At 35.6% G+C, this 26473-nt stretch overlaps 3 protein-coding genes across 5 annotated transcripts; 1 reads left to right on the top strand and 2 right to left on the bottom strand.

Annotated features, from left to right (window-relative positions):
• Positions 1–5459: 5459 nt before the first annotated feature.
• Positions 5460–8482, top strand: LOC130734590 (HIPL1 protein-like). The gene is made up of 6 exons (XM_057587070.1): positions 5460–5582; positions 5738–5895; positions 6006–6503; positions 6720–6936; positions 7342–7762; positions 7866–8482. The coding sequence occupies exons 1-6, from the start codon at positions 5495–5497 to the stop codon at positions 8275–8277; spliced, it is 1794 nt and encodes a 597-aa protein (XP_057443053.1). The 5' UTR covers positions 5460–5494; the 3' UTR covers positions 8278–8482.
• A 1752-nt stretch (positions 8483–10234) lies between these two features.
• On the bottom strand, positions 10235–13169 carry LOC130734591 (protein NUCLEAR FUSION DEFECTIVE 4-like). Its single transcript, XM_057587071.1, has 2 exons — positions 12477–13169; positions 10235–11943 (listed from the first exon to the last, which is right to left on the bottom strand). Exons 1-2 carry the CDS (start codon positions 12951–12953, stop codon positions 10828–10830), a joined length of 1593 nt encoding a protein of 530 aa, XP_057443054.1. The 5' UTR covers positions 12954–13169; the 3' UTR covers positions 10235–10827.
• A 1438-nt stretch (positions 13170–14607) lies between these two features.
• Positions 14608–23988, bottom strand: LOC130734592 (serine/threonine-protein kinase rio2). 3 transcript variants are annotated; one of them, XM_057587073.1, is made up of 14 exons: positions 23848–23988; positions 21807–21962; positions 21644–21690; positions 21497–21567; positions 21188–21301; positions 20930–21105; positions 20739–20827; positions 19943–20060; positions 19722–19795; positions 18486–18533; positions 17693–17861; positions 17322–17438; positions 15503–15589; positions 14608–15006 (listed from the first exon to the last, which is right to left on the bottom strand). In XM_057587073.1, exons 2-14 carry the CDS (start codon positions 21888–21890, stop codon positions 14818–14820), a joined length of 1383 nt encoding a protein of 460 aa, XP_057443056.1. In that variant the 5' UTR covers positions 21891–21962; positions 23848–23988; the 3' UTR covers positions 14608–14817. The 3 variants fall into 3 exon arrangements, with proteins under 3 accessions (XP_057443056.1, XP_057443055.1, XP_057443057.1); XM_057587072.1 differs by lacking the exon at positions 23848–23988 and adding an exon at positions 22273–22415; XM_057587074.1 differs by lacking the exon at positions 23848–23988 and adding an exon at positions 22120–22154.
• Between the last annotated feature and the right edge of the window lie 2485 nt (positions 23989–26473).

Here is a 26473-nt window from a genome sequence, read left to right on the forward strand (position 1 = left end):
AGAAAAGGAAGCATCATTCAAACAAGAAAGGTTCCAAGAAGAGGAATAAGAGAGCATATTGTAAAACATCATCTTTATCTTATGTGCAACAGGTATACCCTTCTTTTTTTCAAAGAACAAAAATGAGACTATAATTTGGCAATACAATTGACTACCCTTATTTTGTAGGTTGAAGCCAAAGTTGTACTCATTTCCATGAATTACCCTGAAGTCGAAGAAGAAGAAGAGGACCGGCTGGTATGATGCCACCGGGAAGTGTTATCACTCAAGGGGATGCTAGCTCCTCTTTGATTCATGGAAGAAAATATATTGATAATGTCAGACAAATATCTTAGTAATTTGTGGTAATTTTTTCATGTTATATAGAGCAATTGAAAATATTTTTTGCTATTCAACATTTGGAACTACCTTTAATTTATATCTATTTATATTTTATTGTCATTCTATTTTGTGCACTCATGATATGTTGGTTATTAAACAAAACACAATTACTATTTTCATCATGATAGTAGCATGTATGTTAAAGTATTGTCTATCTTGTTAATCATTTTTTTTTCTTGAAATTTATCTTGTTAGACATGGAAAAAGAAATAATATAGTGAAATTCAAATGTATAACATAAAATGAAAAAACCTGTCATTACAGTATGAAGTAGAAAATGAATAGATTGTTAAATAATAAACATTGTATTTTCAATTTTTTTATCCTATTTTTTTTCTAGTTTTATATGATTAATGAAATAATTTTTAATTTCATGAATTCTTATTTTATTAACTTTGTATATATAACATTAATTAAATTTAAAGATTTTATTTTATAATTACAACACTTCAATAATTTCAAATATATCATTATATTACCATCAAAAAATATATATCACTAATATTTTCAAAAAACTGATGCGATTTTTTTTAATTGTTACTTTATTTTATATGGTCCTTATTATCACATCCATATGATAGCATTAAATATTTAATTCTTATCTTAGCTGCTCTAAATGGATATTAAATCTAATTCGAAAAAATTATCATTAAATATTAAATTTAAACTAATAATATTTTATATTTTTATTATTTTTATCTATTTAATTTTAAACAGAATATAAATTATATTAAAAATTATTATTACTTTATTATATTTTAGTTATTTTAGAAACATACTTTTTTCTCACGCATTGTACGAGTTAAAATATTAGTTAAGTGTTAAATATGTTCTAGATCTCTGTTATATAAGGTTGCATTAAATTTCTCTTTTAAATTTTTAGTCTCTGAAATTTTTTAAATTTAAAAATAGAAAGTTATCTCAAACTAATTAACCTAAGACCAACTAGCATTAGGAAATTGTAAACCAAGAAACAAAAGAGTTCGACAAAATGAAAACATTACAAAAATAAAACCACTGCTCATCTTTGCAAAGAATTAAGAAACTTATCACTATGCTTGAACAATAAAACATTTATTTTAGTTCAAAATTAAACAAATTCAAAACAAAATTTGATGACATAAAAAAATTTATTGGCACCCAAAAACGTGTAACAGCTAGCAAACAGTCAAAACGTCTCACTTGTCAACGTGGCAGATGAGAGGTTCTTAGCCGAAGGAAGTGAGCGGTCAATCAGGGAATTGACTAAAGGCTTGAACTTGGACAAAATTGAAGGAAAGTGCACGGGCCTTAGGTCCACAACGAAGATATTTTGCATAGGTACTAAAGCCTGCACATGCAGAAAATCACCTGATGTTTCGTCCCTTGAAAATAAGATAAGCGGTTACCGTTTGAAGAACCAGCCGAAGCATAAAGCTCAACTTAACCAAAGCTTCTAGGCCGATCAGATGAAGTTACTTCCTACACCCCCATGAAATGTAATTATACCTGGATATGCGGGTAAGGGCGGGAACTGTTGTAGGTTTGCCGAATTTCCCTCTGTAAATACTAAATAGAGGTCATTTATAAAAAAAATAAAAACACCACTCATCAATCAATCAAACTACAAATTTCCCGCATTTATCTTTTCCTTTACATTTCAATGCCTTTTCTTGAGGCCTTTAAGTTTCATTTACAGTCTTTCAGCCATTTACCCTTTTAACACTTTATTTATTCAACTTTATATCATTTACTTTAAGCTAATTTAAGCATTTTTTTACCATTTTTGTCTTAACTTAGTTAATAGCCATCCTTTCAATACAAACTCTCCAATAGCGATCAGTAAGATATTTTTTGAGTATCTTAGGAACCTGCATTGAGGAATAGATTCCCTTCATCACATAATCAGTTGATTAGGAAATCGTTATCTAGTCCCCAAAACTCTTTGTAAACCAACACAATCAAACATAAAGAAGTGGAAGACAAGAACCTTCTACCTATTTAGTGTATGGTTTGTTGGTTTCACAGTATACACCAATTTAAGACATGTTTAATTAAAAGCTACTAAACAAAAGTAACTCTAGAGCATTTAACTTTGAAACCATGATACTACTAATAGATTCATTAAAGCATTATTTGGTTATTGCACATGATGTGAAGAAAGACTAAAGAGGAGGAGTTTGCAGAGGTGTGTCAACAACTTTTCACTGCCTCTTCAATTTGGAGAGAAATGCATATTGCAACTCTCTTTTTTCTCCTTTTTTTTTTTCCTTTTAAACCCTACATGTAAGTTTTATAATATATATTTATTGGATAAAAATGTATTTTAACATAAAATTTTACTTTTGACTTTTTTCTTCTAGTTCTCCTCTATTTTTATCATAATAACTCTAGAATTAATGACAATTCTCTCTCTAGAACTTTCCTCTCTATTCTTTCTCTGGTCCAAATCTAGTGTTTAGCTAGATGGCAGCTGTGACGCTTCCTTGCGCGGAGGCAATCCCCCCTCTCTTCCTTGTGTTCTCATTTCCCTTGGTCCTTCCTCCTTTCTCGATGTGTTTTACAAGGACGTGTCAGTAGTGGCCGTCGGACGCTGATGTGCCTCGTTGTCCTCTCCATCTAGCTTTCTCACACCTCTAGGTTGGCCTTTTTACTCCGCTCTAACGCCGCTTGAGCGACACCCCACTATCGTTGCTCTATTAGCGCCTCCCTTCTCTGCTCTGTCTCCACATATATGTGGTTGGCCTTGCTTATTGATGCGCGTCGTCGTGGTGGCTATCTTCGGTCGTGGAAGGTGAGTAGTTTAGGGGTCGTTGGTGAGTACTTTGGTGGTTGAGGATGGTGTTTTGTAGTTCTTGGCTTCGATTCTGATTTCTGTGGGCTTTTAGTTTTTCGGGTTTTGCAATAGGGATTTCAGAGGCATCAATTTGACGATGGTAGTGGTGCTCGAGGGGTGAAGCTGGGTCTTTGCCGTAATGGGTGGAAGGTGGTGGAGTGTGGTTCGACTTGTAGGTCCTCGTGTAGATATTTTAGTCATCGTTTCTCGAACCTGTGTGTAGATCGTTGAGGCTACAATCGGTTTTCGACCTCAACACTGTTTTCTGTAAGGTTTTAGCTTGGCGATCTCTTTGTAGGCCACTGCAGCTGGTGTGGTTTGGAGACTGTGTTCACGATGTTGATGGTGGTTCGTTTAGTCATCGAGTTACGTTGTCTTTTCTAGTCTTTATTAATTTCCTGTTTCTGTTTTTTAGGTTTTGGGTCTCAACACTAGGCGTTTTGGTTTTATATTGGTGGGTCTTTTAGGTTGCATGGCTGGGTCTCTATTCTGCAAGTCTCGTGCGGCTTGATAGGATCCCACTTTGGTTGAACCTGTTGTTGTATGCTTCTAGGGTTTGTTTTGAGGTTTTTCGGGGCTTTTGTTGTAGTGGTTGAGTTTTTTACTTGTTAGCTAGATTACTTTACCCATGTTTAGAGGGGTTGTTTCTCAACTTCCTTTTTTGGTACATCGGAAAGATAAATTGTTCTCTCCATGGATTGATCCCTGGACCTCTTCCACCAAACTCATATGTTCTCTAACTCTTACCACTTGAGTTATCATTCGGAGACCTCAACTTTCTATAAAATATAATACATTCTGCTTTAGAAAAAAAAACAATCTAAAAAATTTTGCTCTCTTTTACACTTATTTTTCTCTACTCATCTTCTTTGTTTAGCTATTTTCTCTGTGTCCTTGTTCAAATAAGGGAGAAGAAGATAAACTCAACACCATCAAATCATGAACCATCAAAACACAATAGAAAATTGTCGCATAAGAAGAAATGAAGCCGGGAAGTACTTTTGTTTCCAGACTCGTAAACTTGTCGGAAACCCATCTTTTGGCCGTTTATAACCTTTCCTTGTGCCATTAAACCATGTTCAGTTGGTTGGCCAAGATTAAAGTTTAACATAATATTTCTTAGTTTATAGCATGCTTGGTACTGCTGTAAGTATCCTCAAATATAAAATTATTGTTTTTCTTAATGTCCTTTCTCCCATATGAGTTGTTTGAGAAGTTTGATGAAATAAACAACACAGTTCATGAGTTTTAATGGTGACAACGTAGAGTAACAATGCTTGCTCACTATGACTCTGTCTTCCATGTACCACCTTAGATCTAAGGCGCGCGCACCAAGAGCCATTAAACTAATCTATATAAGACCATATACAATGGTTAAACAAAAAATGTTTTGTTTAACCATTTTTTACCCCACTTTTTCTCTTCCCAACACTCCACATCATCTTCTCTCTCTAATTCAACAAACTCTCAACAATTACTCACTCCAATGGTTTTACTTAATTCTCAACACCCTACCCCACCACTCACCACTCACCCTACCCCACCACTTTTTTATTTCACATTTTTATTTAATTTTATATTTTTGTTTTTATAATTACATAAAATTACAATTATCGATTTAAATTAAATTAAAACAATAAACACTTAACAATTTTTTTTTAAATATAGACTATAATTCTGGGTGTTGAAATGGTGATTGTTGGGATCCATTTCAATACAAATACTAATATATATATAGATAAATAAGATGGTGAGAGAGATAAAGAGAGTGAAAAAACTTGGTTTTTTTTTCTGTGTCCAAATCAAACGAACCAAGTCTCTATTTATAGAGAAAAAAAAATCATGAATTTTGGTATAATTTTTTTTTTCAGAAAATATTTTTTTTGATGAAATAATCGAGTTTAAAAGATAAGGAAAAACGAAATCTGGAGCAACCAATCAGAACGAGCCACGTGTCAGGAGCAAAAAAAAATAATTTCTCTTTCCTTCACGCGCCTTGTCTGCGCGTGTGGCACACGCGCCTGCGGTGGCCACTGGCCTCGCGCCACGTGGCACACCGCAGGCTCTTTAAACTTGTTGAAAATCTTCAACAAATTTTTTCTCTCTCCCCCCTTTCAACAAACTTCAACAACCATTAAACCATTTCAACAAAATTCAACATACTTAAACAATGGTTTCAACCATCCATTGTATATGGTCTAAGATTGAAATTCTTAATTATTCATAGTATATATAATTGTACTTTATGGCTTTATGCTCTGATTTGATACCGAAACACACACAAGACATATTGGCATCATGAGTTGCATTCTCTGCCTCTTTTTTGTGTCACATCTTCTCAAGTTCTCTCTATCTAGGGCTGTTTGCACCAACTCAACTGCTTCTGGTTTTCTCATTGCCATCACTTACCCTTCTCTTTTCCTTTCCATGCACTTCAGCTAATTCATTTTTGCTTTATTGTTCCTAGTTTTATTTAATTCACAAGCAGCGCATATTAATCATTCTCATAATGAGTTAAGCTCTTGTTGATTGATGGAGCAGGAATCCCTTCTGAAATTGATGATCCCTTGAAATTCTGTTCTTACAATGGAAAGGCTTGTTGTGACATTAGTGAAGAAGCATGGATAAAGATACAAATCCAGGAGTTGAATGCCACTGACCCAAAATGTGCTTCTTACCTCAACTCCATTTTATGCAATGTAAGCATTCATTCTGACTATTAGGGTGGTTTTGCGTTGCATACTCATATGTTGCTGTTTTGAGTGCAACTTGGTAGGCATATCACATTTCTTTCATCACTATTTTGCAGACAAGTGATGATCAGTTTTCTGCTGAATTCTTTAACAATGAACAAACTCTCCTTCCTAAGGGTCTATGTTTGGAGAAAATTGGGAATGGGTCTTATGTTACCATGGTTCCACATCCTGATGGTTCCAACCGCGCCTTCTATGCTAATGTACAAGGCAAGATCTGGATGGCAAAGGTTCCTGTTGAGGGATCCAATGAGATGCTGAAAATTGATGAATCCAAAACCTTCCTAGACATTAGTGATTACATTCTCTATGATTCTGAGCATGGTTTAGTGGGAATTGCATTTCATCCAAACTTTGCACAAAATGGCCGCTTCTTTCTCTCTTACAACTGTGATCAGATGAAAAACCCTGCATGTACTGGTAGGTGTGCTTGTAACTCAGATGTGAATTGTGATCCTTCAAAACTTGGTTCTGATCATGGTATCCTCCCATGCCAGTACCATTCTGTAGTAGCAGAGTTTACAGTCAATGGCACATCATCAAAGCCTTCCTTGGTATGTATGTATTGACATTTGAACCACTTTCCGAATTTGTTTAAAAACTACTATTAAAATTCAGGTCGGGGCTAACTCTACCCTAAAAGATAGCTCAGAGATAGGATTTCACTGCCATTAATTATAAGAACATCATAAGCCATATCTCTAGACAATGTAATACTTAACAAATAATCTGTTGCTTTTTTATGAGGTATATCTGTATTCTGTTGACAGGCAGTAAGTGCCAATCCATATGAGGTGAGAAGAATATTTTCAATTGGTGTTCCCTACAGTGGAGGTCATGCTGGTCAAATTCTCTTTGGACCTGAAGATGGATACTTGTACCTTATGATGTCTGATGGCTCAAATCTTGATGATCCTTACAACTTTGCCCAAAACAAGAGATCCTTACTTGGAAAGATTTTGAGAATTGATGTAGACAATATACCCAGTAAGTCCTCTGACTCTATTCTACTCTTTATAATAGCTATGAAGAAAGCGACAAAATTTCAATATGATGTGAAGTTTTCACACGAAAGGATCCTAGTCCCATATTTCATGATTTAAAGTAGGGGCAGTCTTTACTACTATAGAATTGAAAAGCTTTCCCTAGTCTAAACAGTTCTAATCTCTAGACATTTCACTGTATCATAACCCCACCCCAAAATCCTTCCAAATAAGTATGTCATACAAATATGAGGACCAACTATGAAAATAATGCCCTGGTTGACTTTTCTTACAATCCCTTTTTAGTGGTTTATGTTCTATTGTGAGACCAACTACTTTGAGGTTCTGCTCTGTCATAATACCTTTTGATGCTGCAGCAATGGTAATTCTATTTTCACGTTGTTAACAGGTAGCAAAGAAATAAGTGGCATGAACTTGTGGGGCAATTACTCTGTACCTAAAGATAATCCATACCTTGATGATAAGGAGCTTGAGCCAGAGATATGGGCTATTGGTTTCAAGAATGCGTGGCGCTGTAGTTTTGACTCTCAGAGACCATCCTATTTTCTCTGTGGAGACGCTGGACAGGATAAGTACGAAGAGATTGATGTAATCAAAAAAGGAAAAAACTATGGTTGGCGAGTCTATGAAGGTCCTTTTATTTTTCATCCATCAGAATCTCCGGGAGGAAACACTTCTACAAGTTCCATACACCCAATCTTCCCTGTAATGGGTTACAATCATTCTGAAATTGACAATGAATCAGGCTCTGCATCCATAGTTGGTGGCTATTTTTACAGGGCCATGACAGATCCTTGCTTATATGGAAGGTTGGTTAGTTACTTTCCCATATGCATCAATGTGGGCTTCATATTAGAAGCTATCTCTCAGTAATTCAAATTTAAAATAACACACCAGTTATTGATATTACAGGTACTTGTACACAGATATGTATTCAGGGTCTGTGCTGGTGGGTACAGAAAGTTCTGAAAACAGTGGAAAATTCACCAGCGTTAAGATTCCTTCTAGGTGTGCGCATGACTCTCCAATGTCATGTTCTTTTGTGCAGGGAAGTGCTACTCCTTCACTGGGGTATGTCTACTCATTAGCAGAAGATAACAACAAAGACATTTATTATTTGACAACCACTGGTGTTTATAGAGTGTCGCGTCCAAGCCGTTGCAACTATTTGTGCACCAAGGAAAAAGTTGTTAGTGTCGAAAACAAGAAGCCTCACTCTTCTTCCCCTTTGCGTGAGGTTATTGATCTTCATCTGCTGTTCCTCGTTTTTACCATCCAGTTTAATTTTCTCAAACTTGTATCCCAAGCAAACCTCACAACTTAACAAATGTCTCCCTAACTTCAGTGGTTTTGTCATAATGTCTTCAACATGTTCTCCAGTCCCAGAAAACACTAACTTCAAAACTTCTTGACTTGTACAATCACGTAAATAACGGTAAAATAATCTCACATCAATATGATTTATCCTCTTATGCATCACTGGATTTTTCAGAGAGTTTTATAGAGAAAAACCACTTTTATGGTTCAGTTTTGTAATCCAAATCTTCTTTTTCCCCAAAACCAGTTGTAGTTCGGAACCAGTAACTGGTTGTGAACTGGCTTTAGTTTCAAACTGGTTTTAGCTCCGAACTAATTTAAACTGGTTTTCAACCGTTTCCTGGCTGAACCGGTTTTAAACTAGTTTTAAAACTGGTAAACATGGTTTCGACCGATTCTTGAAATTGGTTTAAAGGGAAAGAGTGGTTTAAAATTGGTTTTAACCGATGTTGTCAATCACAGTTCCCAGCCCGTCCCAGTCACCCTCAAAACTTGGATAGCAGGATCCCGAAAAGAGGGATGGCTGGGATATAAATTTTGTCTATATTTTGTATAATTTATACCATACATATATAGTATATGCGTACTAAATCAATGATAAATATTACTTAAAATTCATAATAAATGCATACTTTCATAGTAGCAAACTAGCAATTAAAGTCATAGGTCTTGAACATATTAACTAGTTAAATACTAAAGTCATAGACTCATAGGTCTTGAACAAAAAGTATTACAAGTATACAACTAAACACCATCAAAAGCAAGGTAAATATGAGGAGATAAATAAAAAAATAACAGAGGACAGGAAAAAATAACAGAGGAGAGCAGAAGCGAGGAGAAACTACCTTACAAGAAACTCGCCGAAGTGGAGCGGTGGTCGCCGGCCGGTTCTGGTTCTTCACAGATCAGCGGCGATGAGAGGGAAAAAGAGAGGGGAAAGGGTTGAGTGAGAGGGGAAAGTGAGAGGGAAAGGGTTCAGGGTTTTTTCTCGTAGGGAAAATTGAAAATACCCTAAAAATATAACCCTAGCGTTTAAATGTTACGGGTATTTTAGGAAAATGGGAGTTTCAAAAAAAAGGGGGAAATCACGATCGCATGGGATTGGTCGCGATTTTGGCCGCGACAGCATTCTGGGCTGGGATGGGATCCCAGGGTATCGCTGGGATGGGATCCCCGGATCCCGCGGCATCCCTCCAGGATTGACAACATAGGTTTAACAAGTTTAAAACAGTTAATCTGGTTTTTACTATTTACGAAAAAATAATCATGACATCTGGTGTCAAATAAACTAAAAAAATCTATCTATGCACTATCAATCTCCTAGACAGAGAAGAGTGAGTACAGGACATTCGAAGCTGAGGTAATTGTACATCTCTCGTGTACAAGTCCAGTTAGTATCAACATTTCCAGGGGTAATTGGCATTGTTAGGAGTTTAAGGTGCCAACTCTTCAAAAGATTCTTCAATCTGGAAACCATGAAAAACTGGACTTAAATAGTTAGCACATATTCCAAATATCTATACATTTTATCCAATGTTCACTGCCATATGAACAAAACATCTTTAAAATATGGACAATTAAAGGAAAAAAAAGAAGATAAACCAGAAAAACAGAAGTGAGTGGGATAAGGAATCAGAATCATGGAACCGTTTCATTGTCACATGAAACACAATCTGGATTTCTAATCATAAGTAGGATAATGATCACTGGTTCTATCTCATTAGTACATGGTTAAAGCATAGCACCCTCAATCAAGAAAAAGATATTAAAGAAAATAAAAGGAAGAATATAGGAAAACTTAACCAAGATATCAAACCAAAACGAGGTCGGGGTGTCTGAATATAGGATTGTTGCCAAAAGTACAGGGAAACTCAACCAAACAACTACAGGAAATAAATCAAGATGTCAAACCTCGTTCACGCCACAAATTAAAAGCTTTAATGATAAGCATAAAAAAGCCATAATAATATGTAAGAGTACAGCCTTTAAAATATGTAAGTTTTCACCAATAGCCAATTCCTCAACAACAAATACAATAAAAAAAGGGAAAAAAAAAAACAAAAACTACCAGTAAATAAATTTATTAACAAGCATACCCTCATTCAATCATGCTAGTGCATTGGACAGAGCTACCATAAAGGAATTGTAAGAAGACTCAAGATCAAAGTGAAGGTGTGGAGCCTGTTGTTCTGCTGACTCTGCTGCTCCCATCTTAGCTAACCGTGCAATCCATTCTTTCATCTTTTAAAGTAACAGAGGTGAAAGCAGAGGTGACAGCAGCAGCAGCAGCATGGTGGCAGGCACCCCAGATATAAGAATGCTAAGAATAGTGTGTCTTTGAGGGCATGAAAAGAGCTATCTATGAACTTCTGGCAATCTGAGCCATACTCGTGTGGGAGGATTACAAACCTTGTCAGTTGCCTTCAAAATGGCATAGAGCTCAGCAAAGTTTCCTTCAAACACATTAAATGAAGATGGAACATTAAGTACAGAAGAGAAATTTATAGTGAGATTTGAAAATATTAAAATGGCATAGAGCTTAGCAAAGTTTCCTTCATCATCGTGCATAATGTTTTAATCTTCTAAGAACAACTAGCTTATAGAACTTTTGTGTCCGGAAGTACAATGCCAGACCAACCAAAAATGAAAGAAAAGCCACACCAGCCAGAATAAAAAATGACAACATGAAACAGTGGATGCCAAAGCATGAGTTATCTTCTTCAATAGCTTCCCTGTCATAAATATATCCAACAACTCTCACAGAAAGTATATAAGACCCAATTGGGCTTGCTGCAGCAATAGTATTGAAAATGGTACCCATATGCTTCACACCAAATATCTCAGAAGTGATTGTAGGCATTAAGGACCAATGTGCACCATAGCTGATGCCCACCAGAACAGGACCCAAATACAAATTCCCACGGAAACCAGAAGCTATAACTACATGGCCAATAATCATTACCCCTAGAGTTACAACCATCAACAGGGGCCTAGGCCAACCTCTTTTGTGCATGATATAATCCGATACGTGACCACCTCCAAAACGGCCAAGGAAATTCCACATGCTCCAAAGTGACACCAAATTATTAATCTCAATAGTACTATACCCAAGAGATTCCCCAATTTGGCTCATATTATTTATAGTTGCAAGCCCAGAACCCAATCCTGATATCATGGTCACAAACAACATCCAGAATTCAACCGTGCACATAGCTTGCAAGAGGTTCTTTTCTTCTTCACGTGGCATCACATCATCTGGACCCACCTGTGCTCCCCCCTCATCACTAGGCAGCTGTTGATATTCCATTGAAGCGGCGGCGAGTTCCCGCGACTCCTCCCACTGGGCTTTGACAGCAATGCCAAAAGGCGATGCTAGTAGAACCACAAGTAACACAAATACAAACATCCGCGCCCAATATGATAAAGTCACAAAGTTTTGCAAAATTATTATGAACATGAGATAGGCAACAATAATCATCGTGACCACGGAGAAACTATCCAAATGCTTCTTGTAATCACCCCCGTGCACTTCATAGATCCTCAACAGAAACATGAGCAACACACAAATGAAAGCAGGTAGGCAAGCAAGCATCAAAAGGTAAGTAGCAGGGTCACCATCACAAAATGTGTGATACAGCTGAATCAGGATAGCTCCACTGAGCCCAAGAAAGCCCTGCACAAAGAAAAAATGAAATCTCCTATAAGTTTTACAAAGACAAGTATATGTTTGAATTCCAATTTCATAAGAAGGAATTCAGTTCATTCTTTTGTCTCAGAGTTAGTACTAACATAAATTTCCACTAATGCTGAATATCCAAACATAGCCTTAAACCCTCTTAACAATTTTTATTTGCACCCATCCAAAGATTGAACAACATTTTGCAAGTGGAATCTCAGAGCTTTGATTCATTCACACTCTCACCTCATTTACATTTCAATTTTCTATTTATCTCGCTCTTCTCTTTCAATCATATCACCTATCACATCTCTTATATTCTCTAATCTCTCTTCTCTCCACCTAATTCAAACTCAGTTCGGACTTCGGAATCTCAAAGTTACATACTAGTAAATCAAACTGAAATCGAATGGAATCACTTTATTTGACTCAATTCAATCTCATTGAATTTTCAACTTTCAATGATTCCAAACACAACAGTAAAGACATAATGTTAAATTAGGGCACAAAAACGTAACATTTCATTTCACCTTCATGATACCAATGATGGTGCCACTAAATTGGGGAAAATTGCGCAAACCAGTGACGACGTTGGTAGTGTTCAAGAACGTCTGGCCATTAGACGCAAGCCAGGCGAAGAAGCACATAACAGGCACCGGCGGCGGGTCGATCAGCCCGACGACGGCGGCCCAGATGAAGAAGAAGCCAACAAAGCACTGGACGGCGCCAACGGCAACAACAATCCAGGGTCCGGCGAGTGAGGAGGTCCATTTGGTGTCACGGCGGTTGGAGTAGGGAGTGACGGCGGAGTAGAGGAGGCCGGAGAGGACGCCGAAGTTGGCTCCGATGTCTTTGAAGACGGAGACGGTGTCGAGAGTGGATTGGTCGTAGCCTTGTGTGGATTTGAGGATTGGGGAGTAGATGCTGAAGGTGTAGGATGCACCGCAGCTCCACTGGATCCATATCGCTGCTGCTACGCCTGTCCAACGATTCGCCACCCACTCCATCAACTTGGGATTCAATGAATGAATTCAAATTCAAATTGGTTATTATGATTGGAGAACATACATGAATGAAAATTGCTACAAATTATTTAAGGCATGATAATGACATGTTAGAATAATGCAAATGTTTTCATCTAACTCAAACTTATTCTTGAGTTTGTGCTCTGGCTGGATAATTATGAGCTCCGGCTGGGTAGATATCGACGTGTATTCGGACATATCTCATAATATGGGAGTTGAATAGTTTGGTAATCAGGATTGATATTCCCACCCCACCCAACCCAAATCATACCCACTCTTTTTTTTTAATTTCCAAAACTACCCCTCACTCTGATAACTATGTCTAATGAGAGGACGTGATCTCATTAGATAGTATATATGCTGTTTCCTCATTAGGCAGTTTAGCAAGAGTGAAAAGCACGCATTACCATTAGATTGAGAGCAGTTCTACTTTATAACGTTTCATGCTTCTCCCATGTAACTAATAATAGAACGAGAACCATGAGTCCCTCAATCCTTCTAGGTGCACAATTCATTTTTTTCAACTTCCTACGTACCGGATTTTTGAATTTCTAGTTGTGTTTTTAATGTACCAAATTTTAGAACCCGAAATTTAAACATAAATATACTAGAAATTCAAAAATCCAATAGATGAGTTTTTAAGATAATGGAATTTTTTAAAATCCGATAGATGAGGAGGTTGAGAGGATGAGAACGCGGAAGTGGAAGAATGTGATTTTAGAACATTTTAAAAAAGAATTTAATGGTGATGCACTGTAAACATTTTTTACACAGACATTTAATGATGGTTTGCCAAATCAGAAAATAAGTTTTTAATTTAATTAAAATAAAAAGGAATATAAATACTTTTGAATATGTGGCACTCAACTATTGAATGTCTGTGTAAAACATTTTTACACGGATAGTGCACAACCATTAAACTCTTTAAAAAATGGGTGTGTGAATTGGGGTGCTAGGGTGGAAATATCATCTCGTATAATTCATAGCTACATATTTTTCACGCATGCAATTTTATCTATATGTATAGTATATGATTCATATTTATTGCAATCATGTTCACACATTTTGTATATGGCACTCACTTATTTATAAAAGTATATTTAAAAAAATAGTTTTGTAATTAGTAAACAAATATTTATATAATCATAATTTTAAAAAAATATTGGTTATGTCATGGAAATAGATTATTTATCTTTGCACTTATTACATGTTAAATATTTTTAAAATTTATATACTAAATCTCAAAGGGAAAAATGTTAAACTAAAATTGAAAAATTTAAATTCAATTCAAACTATTGGATCCGATTGGATTTGAATATAGAGACAAGTCCATTGGAAATAATATAACAAAACATGATTTTTCCCTCCAAAATTGATCTAATCTAATCTGCGAACACCCTTAGCTAGGACAATGTGACTCACTTCAGGTTAGAATATGATGTCTTTTTCAAATAAGAAGGATCTCAAGCCAAAACAGGGACACATGGGCCAGAGAAACAGTAGATTATGTTAATTCTCTATGCTATGTTCAGGCTTATTGAAACTGTAAGATCTCAAGCCAAAACAGGGACACATATGGGCCAGAGAGTAATATGTTAAAGGCAAAAATTTCTTTCAGAATAAAAAAAATCAGACGTAAAATAAATATAACTATCCCATAAATAAAATAAGATTGTTTATAATAGACTCAACCTATCTGCTTTCCTATCCCCGAATTTAACATATATTGATAGTACATGAGCCTGATAACCAACCAAACATCATAAAAGGCACTGATGAAATAACTTTCTTTTTAGTTCTTTTTAAATTTTCAACCGCCATGTGATCGAGTTTTGTCTACCAGATCTCACCAGCTGCTTAACTGTTTCTGTACTTTAGAACTGTGAGATGACCTGCCACCTTTGTCTTTGTAAGAATTCCTGGATGCAATAGTCTTCCGTCCCCGACGGGCGGATGCTATCGCATGTCGTCTCTGCTTATTCAAGCTCTTATTCAGTTCAGCGTCATTTTCAATTTCATTTTGGTCATGCTCTTCCTGTAAATAAGAATCACTACCATTACGATTCTGATGCAAACCCCAAATAACAAATACTATATGAACAAAATAACATATATTCATTGAAATAATAAAAAAATTATCCTTTATATCATGACAAAGAATCAAATCCACATTGATAATGGTTTACAATATAGTTAAATACTTTGACCTTTCAAAAGGTAATACAGGGATGAAATGTTCTATACTAAACACAGTTACAATAATAAAATGAGCCTAAGATAAAGAAAAAAACTACATTTGGAAACTCATTGAGCTCCCATTTTTAACTTGCCCATATTAGGTTCCATGAATCATGTACTAATTGATGGCTAACTTCAGCATTAGTAAAGAAATTAAAAGAGAAGCCCTAGCATTTCTTGTTTGATAAGACACGCTATTTCGCAAAGAACACATCAATAACCCTTGAGGACTTGAAATTCCTCATTTTGAAATATAAGGGAGAGGAAGTAAACGTAAAATTGAGATAACTCACCTCATCACTAGCATCTCCCTTGTCAGATGCATAGCTTTGACCAGCTTCACAGCTCTCCTCTATTCCTTTACTTTCATGTTCATCATCCTGGTTAATTAAAACATGTTTTCATTTTATGAGTAAAATACCAATTCTTTTAATAAAGATTGCAGAAAACAGAATGGCACAAGTAGTTATATAAGCAGAAAAATCATAGGCAGACCATCTTTGCAGACCAGTCGGTGGGTGAACTATCCGCAAATTTCATATGAAGTATCAGAAGTTCATGTATACATCTAACAAGTTCAGTTAGCATATACAGAAGTTCTCACATTAAATCACATATTCTTATCACAAAAGCTTTGATATCAAACTCCTCAAGCCCAGATCGCAAGTTGGTATCTTCAAACATAAAACAGATCGTTCTATACTCTCCAGCACTAGTTTGCTCAACAAGTGCCCATAATCATCCACAATTGATTATATTTGTGCTTGTGCTGAGTAAAGGCATCAACAGATTTTTGACGACCATTGTTCTTTACTTAAAACTAAGTAACTTATGTAACCTATTTTAGTACATCTTTCATAAACAGATCATTATTCATTTGAAGTTAAAGACCAAGCTGTCTTAAGTTTTCCCATGTTGCCATTCAATCTGGCTTATGTGTAACATTTACCACGATTAAATTAATAGCTAACTTGAACCCTCCCCTTTCATTTGCAGAAGTTGCTGGATAAAATGTAAGTGATTTCCTTTGTCCATATCCACCTTTGTTATCTCCACTGCACATGGCCACTTCCACTACTGTCGACAAGGCTTTCATATCCACTCCAACCTTTTTGCAGATACAAAACTAAGCACCGATAATGTACTAACAGAATTTTATTCTCTCCCATTATTAATGGAGTCTACCCAGTATGATTTTCAATCAACTGAAGAAAAAATTCTTTGGGGGAAAAAAGGAACTCTTAGCAAAAATATTCAGTTAAAGAAAAAGTAATGAGTAACCTGTGTAGTAACAGACTAGTGGTTATTTGTTCCTGAACAAATATAAGTACAAGAATAATTGTTCTCAAGTTTACTAAAAATTCTATTTTAGGAGGGTGATCAGAATGATATTTACAAAATTTTCAAAATACAAATTTTGAAATTTTAAGAATATTCTGAGCATCAGAAGTAGAAATTTAAAGCTCAGATATTTGCATGAATAACAGAATAAAAATGTGACTGATATCTTGGGTGTATCAGTCATTTTAGCTGAACATTTTCCTTCTTGGCCAATTTTTCAAGGGATTTTGCAGAGCATAGGAGAGAAAAATTATGGAAGCAATGTGCTATCTTAGCTATTTTTATGGTTTATGTTTTGAACAAAGTAATCATTTTCAAGAACACATCCGAATTCTTACATTTGTCACGTTACAATACCATGTTACTGGGAGATTTAGATTTAAATAGTCTATCACTAGGCATGATTTTTTATAGCAAATTGTGACGTCATTTGATCAATGTATCAAGTTCCACCTAGTGAGAAAAGGCTTTAATAGTTTCAGTTGTACAGTACTAATTTGAAGAACTCCGGGCAATATCTAACAAATGAGCTTGTTATTTCTTTCTTTTGTTTCCTCGAGCTGCCATTGCTAAGGATATCATATCCATCTCTTTACACATACTTCTGTCCTCTAAGTTATTTAGCAAATGAAATAAATAAAAAGCAACTCCGGTTTCCATTTTCTACACCAAAACACAAAGCACTCAGAAAGAAAACCACACAAATCCTCAGAACATGAGATCCATAGCTTGTGTCTCTTTTATAACAATGAAAGCTAATTGAAATATTACCTGCTCCGACAAATATGAAAAATCATCATCTTTAATGATTGCTTCATTCAGATCTTCCACTGAGTCAACCCCTTCACTATCTGAATTTGAATCACTCTCTGCCGTTCCTTCAATGAACTGCACATAAATTTGACAATCTTTGAGGCAATATCAAATGCAAGATGAAAGCTTAACTCACAATGCATTAAGTAAATCCAATCCCTAAGTATGATAATGATATTTTGGCTTGCCAAATAGAGAATTCATGTTGGCTATTGGCAGCTAAGCAATAACAGGTGGAAAACACAAATGCAAAATAATCTTGGATTTCGATACAAAATGGTCTCTATGGTTTCCTCCCCTTCTCACACAGAACAAGAAAACCACTATACCCTCTGAATATCCTCTGCATCCTTTTTAGTAAAGCCACTGGCAGCAAGTTCCCTATCTAGAGAACCAGTGCCTCTGTCTATTTCCGATAAACAGGGCCTTCCACCTTCATCTTTCCCTTCATCAGAATCATCAATATCATCTATGCTTTCTTGAAAAGTAAGATTGAACCTGAAATAGAGAAGTGCAGACTGGTAACTGATTAAGCAGCCACAGACTAGATCCAAAATCTTTCAAAGCAACCAAAGATACATCTATCATTTCAATCAATAGGTAATGTGATATGCTTAAAGTACTATATACTAAAAATTAACAATTAATTCAATAGGTAAGCTAAAGGCATAAAATATATAAAAGAGTTCAGGGCATAGATCACGTATAGTTTCATTCAGAAGTCCAACATACTGTCATGCCACATAAAAACAATAAAGGATATAATTACAACATTTTATTGAAATGTAACGTTAGACGAAGCTCTTTATCTGAAGAAAACAAGACAATGAAAGGACTTAAAAGAAAATACACACGAAGAATCATGATACCAAGTCCTCCAACCATGTCCTTGATATCTTGCACTAACTGCAACTTCTAACAAGTTATTTCAACTTAAAATACCAGACACACTTAGTTACTAACTTATAGAAGTTCAGCCAGCAGTTTCAACAAGTGATCAGATAAAATCATTTTCAAATTTTGAACAACAATATGAGTCACCAAGACCACCATTATATGGTACAGTATATATGCAAAGGCCACTCCAAAGTTCATAGAAGCTATCCAAACATAAGTACAAACCTCTTTCTGAAAAACTTGAAGATACATTCAATATCACGGTCGAAGTACCTAAAACAAGGAATGATAAGCAGTTAAGCCACATAATATTTGATAAAGGTGTTGAAAATGAGAAAGAAAAAAAGAATTTGGATTTTCCCTTAATACAATACATTCGATGACCTAGAAATACTGCTTTGTTTGGATACAGAGGTGAATATGAGAGGAAGGAATATAAGAGAACAAATTATAAGAGGAAAGAATATTAAAGGAAAATGAGATGATTTTTAAGTTGTTTGGATTGAGAGAAAAAGAAGGGACAGTGTACGGAAAAGTGAAAGTGATGTTTTCATTAGTACTATTTTACCCTTTAACAAAATATTATTGCTACACATTTTATTTTATATTTCAAATGATTATAATGTAGATTTTATATCAAATTAAAATTACAATATTTAAAAAAATTCTTTAACATTTTTCAAAGTAGTTTTAAAATTATTCTTGAAAACAAATTCACAAACTTTAATTAAATATTAAAATTATATTCTAAATAAAAAATCAAAATAAATTGTGACAAATTCAATTTATAATTTTTGAATATAAAAATCTACAAATATTTATACAAAATTCCCTAAAACTATTAATATTTTATAAATTAATAATACGAATTATGTGAAAGTGTTCAAAATAGTGTGGTACCACTCCACATAAGTGTAGACAGTAAAAATCCTGGAAGCAACCTAGCGTAAGTGGATTGGACCATAATGTAATTTTACCACTAATTCCCTCTTCATTGTCATTTTCTTGGCATGAATGGAAGGAAACCTGACATGCTACTATTCATGGTCAGTTTTCCTTCCCCCTCTATTTTTATCCCTCACCCAAACACATCAAGATACTATTTTTCAATCATATTCCTTTTGACCAACTTCCATCCATCCAAATTACCTTGAAACATAGTGTACAGTTATATCCATCAACAATTAAACCTCCCCCCCCAAAAAAAAGTATTGAACTGTTCACACATAATGCAAATATATAGGTGTAATTGTGTAAAGAATGCAAATATGTAGGTGTATATTGGAATGCAAATGCCGTGCATATTACACTTCCTTAACAAATAATAATAAACTGTAAATACAGCAAGTCATAGGTTCTGCTTATAATTGTGATAAAAACAAAAGTTGGCATTTATACAAGCATGAAACCAATGATAAATCACGAGAAAAATGCTGTATCATACAAGGAGGAGACTCTTACATCTGTGCATTACGGTGTGACACGGATACCATTTGTGGAAAATCAATCACGGTAATCTTTTCATCATCATTGATCTAAATGAAACGAAAGCAGAGTGTAAAGCAGAAGCAGAAGCCAATGCAATAACAGCTATCATGAAATTTAGAATACTCTTTAACAATTATGCTGACAAATGCATTAGCCCCCCAAACAGATATAAAGATGAAGTAATTCTATAATACCATGATGTTAAACTCATTAAAATCGCAATGAATGAGACCGTGCTCTGCCAGTCGAACAACTACACCAAGGATTGTCTCAAAAACTGTCTCTGGGTTTTCCAATTGCTTCACCTGAACACTAGCAGAACCCAATGACAAATTCAAGCAAATTTGTCCCAAAAACCAACAAAATAAGGGAAAGTCAGCTTAACAGACAATGTATAAAACACAAAAAGGAATAAAGATCATTAACAAATGCAAAGATCATTAAGAAACTTGTATTATGTAATCTCTTCACAAGAATACTAAAAGATACGAATTGAAAGCAGTGATTTTCGGCAAAAATGCAGCACACGTTTAATAAAGTAATACACTGCTTTAAGAATGATACAATGGTTTCATGCTTATCGATCTGCCTAAGATGAGAGATAAAGAGAATTCAAGGATCTAAGCTCTAAAGTGTATCCATGTACTGTTATGATACCAATCAGAAGTTCATGAATATAATGTTTACAAATTGTCACAGCAATAATATAAACAGCAGCCCCAAAAAGTACTACTAACAGCTAGGAAAACGTGTCCAACAAGAATTGGCCAGGATTTTTACAAAAGCAGACATATGTAACATGAATGAGGGCCCAAAATTTCTTTTCTGAACCAAAATACATTTCAGTTCCCTAAAATCTGTAAGCATTAATGTACTAGTAACAAGAATTTCATGGTACAGCTTACAAGAATATTTATGATCTAAAGCAAATATTATGGTAAAGGTGAGATGTGAAACAAAAGTGTCATTAGCAAAGAAAAGGACACTTACAGAGGGTAACCTTGGACAAGTGACATAACTACACAATGTCTATTATTTTCAACAGCATGCGGAACAGGAAAGCCATGTGTTTCCAGAGCCTGGTCAAGCAAACCTGTCTCATTAGCAAATCATAAAAGAAGAAAATAATTCAAATATAAAGGTAAATATATTGAAGAGGGGACAGGACAGGGAGGGAAAACCTTCATGAAAGCAAATTCTTTAAGTGCAGCAAGACGAGACAAATACAGCCAATTATAACTACTTCGGTGTCTGAGGTAGTCACGCTTAGATTTGACAGCCCTAAAAGAAACCCTACCAAGCCTATGCAACTTCATAGCTAGAATTGTTCCATCTTCACAGACAACCTCAAATATATCTAGCAGAGCACAAACACTATAATTAGGAAAAGACTGAAATATGACATTAGAGCATCAACGCCATAAATGAAAAAAGAGTACCGGATTCCTTTCCAACACCAATCTGGCGACCAACACCCACAAACACTCCTTTGTTGACCATAGTTTTAATGGCAAGAAAATCATAACCAAGGTAAGTAAGGCGGAACCCATCATCTACAAGCAAAGTAAGGTTTAACAGATCAGAGGGCGGTCGAGATAAACTTAAATAAAGTAAATACACAATTTGATCCATGAAAGATGTGACTTGTGTAGCTTTGGTTGCATCTATACAACTTAATCCCTTAACGTACCAATAAGTTCATGACCAATTTGCATGTGAAATTAAATAGTTATTTAGAAGGTACCAACATTTAGAAGAGTCGTGGTGCAACAACTTATGCTTGAGCAGGTTTTTCAAAACCTTGTACGTGCCACCATGCCTGCACAAGTTCACGTTTGCAAACCATTAAAAGCAGGGAAAAGAAGGTAAATCGAAAAAAAAGCACTGAAACATACTTGAGACGAGCGATTCGATCAATGAGTTCAGTAGGCACAAGTTCATGCTGCAAGGAGGAAAAATTGAGTGAGTGGGATGCAATTCAATTCGAATCATAAAACCATAACAGTTGTAGATGGAGAAAGGTGAGAGAGAGAGAGAGAGAGAGAGAGAGAGACGCACGTTTCTCATGCCCAATTCGACAGCAGTGAGAACCCTAAAATCTTCTTTGGAGAGATATCTCAAGACATCTACATCGAGCTTCATTGCGTTCTCCTTCTACAAGGTGGGAGCGGTCCGGCGGCACTTGGAGGCAGACAATGGATGGAGAAGCTGCAACTGTTTGTTTCAGCCAGACAAAACAATTCAAATTATTAAAAATTCATAACCACATGAGTACAAAAGTAATTAACAAGTTCCCTGAATTGATTCAGACCCGGAACCAACTTAGGAATAAATCATAATCAATTTTCAACAACAATAAAAGGTTACTTACTCCGCAGAGACAACGAATAAGCTTGCTTACTGATATGAGTTACAGAGAAACGAAAATAGTGTGTGGTAGAGGTAGGAATTAAACAGAAAAAGTTATATGAAAATTAAAATCACTACAAGTGAATTGAAAGAGGAAGAGGAAGAGGGTGGTTACCTAGCAGTACCTACGGCGGAGACGGCGATGTTTTTGGCGTCCCACGCCGCAACAGCGCAGAATGAGAATGTAATGAAAGGTCGTTGGGCTCAACTTGGACGGGTCAGCGTTGGCCCATCATATTGAGCCCACTTTCATCTTGGCTTTGTTGGTATGTTTCAAGTTGAAAAAAAAAAAAAGAATCACAAGACGAAATGGAAATCAGGCATGCATGTCCCAAAAAAAAGAAAGAGATCTTTTTAAGAAGGTTTTCACTTCCATCTTGACTGCTACTTGGGGTTTTTGGAAATAGAGGAATAATATGGTATTAGATGTTAAGAGAGGATCTTTCGCCTACATCGTTGAGTGGATAGTGCACGAGCATAAAGATTATTTGCGAGTCTTAAGTAAGCATCGCTGCATCGGGTAAATGACTTGGATGCTAGGATTCAAATGAGATGGTTGCCGCCTTTAGTGAGCTTCTAATCTCTAAAAGTGGCTAGTTCATGAATTTGAATTCTCTCATGTGACATGACAACGTCAAGTGGAAATTGTGTCTATTTATCTCTTCGTAAATATTTAAAGGGTCTCACATATTTAATACATATGAAGAGAAAGATAAACATAAAAACTTAACATACTAGTACACGAGAGAGTTTTCACAAGATAGAATCATGATCCATGGCTCATATTAAACATGTCATTTGTGAGACAAATTGTTTAGAGATTGTGGAAACCCTTGCAAATGATAGGCTTAATTTCCATGTGTTAGCAGGGAGTTTGTGGAGATTCATCAACTACTATCCCAGAATTGAGATGTTCGTCTTCAATATAATTTTAGAAGTGCTAATGATCTAGAAAATTATCTTGTAGGCTTAGCTTAGGAGCTAATCTTCAATGTGATTCCATTGTTTCGGAGATTCCCCTCACAGGATTTAGGCTCTTATGGCAAGGAATTTGTTGGTTGTAGCTGTTTTGTTTAATTTTCCTATTAAAAAAAATCAAAACATCCAATTTTGATTATAGCCAAAAAAAATTCATCAAGATACAATTTTCTTCTTTTATGAAACACATCATACACAAAAATTCATGCTTTTGATTTGTCAATTTAAGAAAATTGATTTTCCCTATTTTATTGGGTTTGTTCAAATATTTAAAAATGTTCTACCGCTAACGCACTTCAAGTTAGAGAGTTTTTTGAAACTCACTTCAAGTTAAATAGTGAAAAAAGTTCTTCTTATGGATTGAGATGAAATTTCATTCATGTGACTCAACTGATATTTAAAGACACACTTAATTTTAAAATGATAAGGCGTGTGAGCAATGTTTCTAGTAAAGTATCTATTAAAATGTAACAAAAAAATCTATTAAAAACCTTATCAGTAATTCAATTTTCTATTATATTTGAATTTAATAATCTAAAAGTTATATTATAAAGTTTAATAACATGATTCTTTCAAAAAAAAAATTAATCACATGATATTAGTTTCAAAATAAAACGGAGTGTGTGCGAGTGCGTGTGGGCTGTGGCAAAGTGAGAGAGATTAGAGAACTCAGAAAAGAGAGTGGAATCAATGGAAGAATCAAAGCTTTTACCTAAGAACACAGTGTGACGGCGGCGAGTCGGCGACGAAGGAGAACGCGGTCTTGACGGCGGAGGTTGCCCACCGTGCGGCTGAAACAGAGGTGTGTGGTGTTGCGGCTCAATGGAAATCTTGAAAGAGGAAGGAGGAGGTGAGTAGAAAGAGAGAAAGAAGAGACGGGTGGACTGAAAGTTTGTTTGATGGACCAAGTTTTTTTTTCGTTGATGGGATGGACCAGGCTTTACTGAAAACAAAATGAATGTCTACAATGTGTTTTTTGTCCAAGCTGAACTAACAAAAAAAATCATTTTTTCCTCTGCGACCTAAATCAATTTTTTTTGCACAGAGCCCAGGCTAGACGGGCCTTAAATCCACCCATGCTTTAAGCGCCTCAAGTGAGAATGAGAGCAAAGATAAAATGAGTACTCATATAGAAACATGTGAAAAGTAGAGTAAAATTTAAGGCATTATTTTAAGGGAATTGTCCCCCTCACATCTATTCGTACCGCTAGAAACTCGTGAGCCTTTTCAAAGTGCGACTGTTACACACTTTCAAACTGTGTAACTGTAAAGCACTTTAAAGACCGAGATAATACATAATAGACCAAAAGCAAAAAATAGAAGTGATACAAAATCATAATCACACTATTACGGGAAGTGATGCAACAACACATGATAGAAGAGAGCTTAAAATCACAACCACATGAGTACAATAGATTATAGTATTACGAGGTTACATTACACTATTACAACCAGCGAGGGACGAAGTTGGGAAGAGGGTGGGGCAAATGCCCCCATGTAAATTCTGAACTTTTTTACATACTATGTCATATTTTACCATGTTCCTACCACATGAGTACAATAGATTATAGCAACGGCGCGAGTTTACCATGTTCCTACGACGCGATCGCGCCACTTTTCAACTCTCTAGAATACTACGCACAAGATTTCGCGTGACTATGGCTTAGAGTCCATGCGACAGCGCTGAATCAGTCCTTCAGCAAAAAGACAAAAGCGTGGTTATGGCTCCCTACTTCACGAACCCGTTGTTACGATGCACCATTACTCATCTGCACCACCTGATTTACATCAGACGCGCAAGATTTGCAATGGTGCATGCTCTTACGCTACACTCAACCACACCAGACCACAACCCCACCAGAATGTGAAAAACATTATAAAATCCATTTTTTTTTACCTATTTTTTGGGATCTTTTCATCTTTCTCTTCTTCTAAACCTAATAACCACTTGAGAGACTCTTGGAGGCAATTTCTTGGTGAAGAGGGAGGTTAGGCCCTTGAGGCCGGTGTCAGGATCATGGAGGAAGGTGACAGCTTCTCCGGACGTCCATGGCTCCGTTCTATCTTGGGTTTCAATTTTCTCTTTACCACTTTTTGTCGTCTTTTTGACTCTATTTTAGTATTTGGAATGATGTAGTTTGATTTTACTCTTATTCAATACATCTTTATGCAATTATAATTTGTGAATTTTCATTATTTTTCATTTCTCTCTATGCTTAATGCTTCAATTGGTGATTTAAAGAGTTTATATTAATTCATAAATAGATTGAAGATATGAGTTAACATATGCTTAGTTCATAGAAAGGGAAAAATTCCTATGTCTTAGGTTATTGATTCTCTTTGCGCGCTCATGTATCTTTTGCCAATATGACGCTTTTTTAAGATTTGCATGACCATTGAGAAGTTGGTGTGAATTTAGTTAATGAGTGAAACCACCCTTGCATCAGTCATCTTAAGAAAGGCATGTCTTAGGTAGGGTTGATGCTTTCTAGGTGACAATAGGAGACATTAACTCTTAGGTATGAATATCATGAGTTGAGAAAAAGATTTATACTGAGTGACAAGTCGGGATACTCACCTCTCTAGGATATGATTATCTAGTAGGAACTATTAGGATTTCTAGGGTGACAGTCAGAGATTCTATCCACTAGGACATGAACTTCTTGGGTTAGGAACAGAGCTTGGGAATGTCTCATCGAGTAGATATGTGTTATAGTGCTCCTTTCATAATCACTAGGGCTTAAGGAATTAAGGCTAGGTTCTTAATTGGGAGGTTCACTTAGCTAAGGAATTAGTAGGTAAATAACTTTTATCGACATTTTAAATGTTAATTTTATCTTATAAAAGTATATTGATTGAGAATAAGTTGTAAATCAAGTGAACTCATTTTCCAAATACGCTTTCTTCTTTGTTTTCCTCTGTGAACTTCTTTTATCGCTTTCTTTATTGTTTTCCTTTATTTAAACTTAAATAAAACATATATCACATTTAAAATTTTCAAACAATATCTAGCTAGTGAGATTAGTACGTACTACGTAGCAACACAATCCTTGTGGAGACGACAAAACCCGATACTATACTACGATTGAGTCTTGAAAGGGATTTGATAGTAGTTAGTGGAGGAAAACTTCTTCATTAAATATCCTTTCATCAATGGTGGTGGAGGCGGTGGCTAGAGACGGAGGAGATATGATAGAAAATGAGAAGTTGAAGGAGAAAGATGGTGGTTATGGAAATGTGGGGGGGGGGGGTTATGGGTATTTTCTAAAAAAAATTCATTAAGGGAATTTTGGACATTGTGCTCATTTAATCGGGTAGGAATATATGTAGGGGTTCTA

Source organism: Lotus japonicus, chromosome 1, assembly GCF_012489685.1.
Source record: "Lotus japonicus ecotype B-129 chromosome 1, LjGifu_v1.2".
Classification (NCBI taxonomy): Eukaryota; Viridiplantae; Streptophyta; class Magnoliopsida; order Fabales; family Fabaceae; genus Lotus; species Lotus japonicus.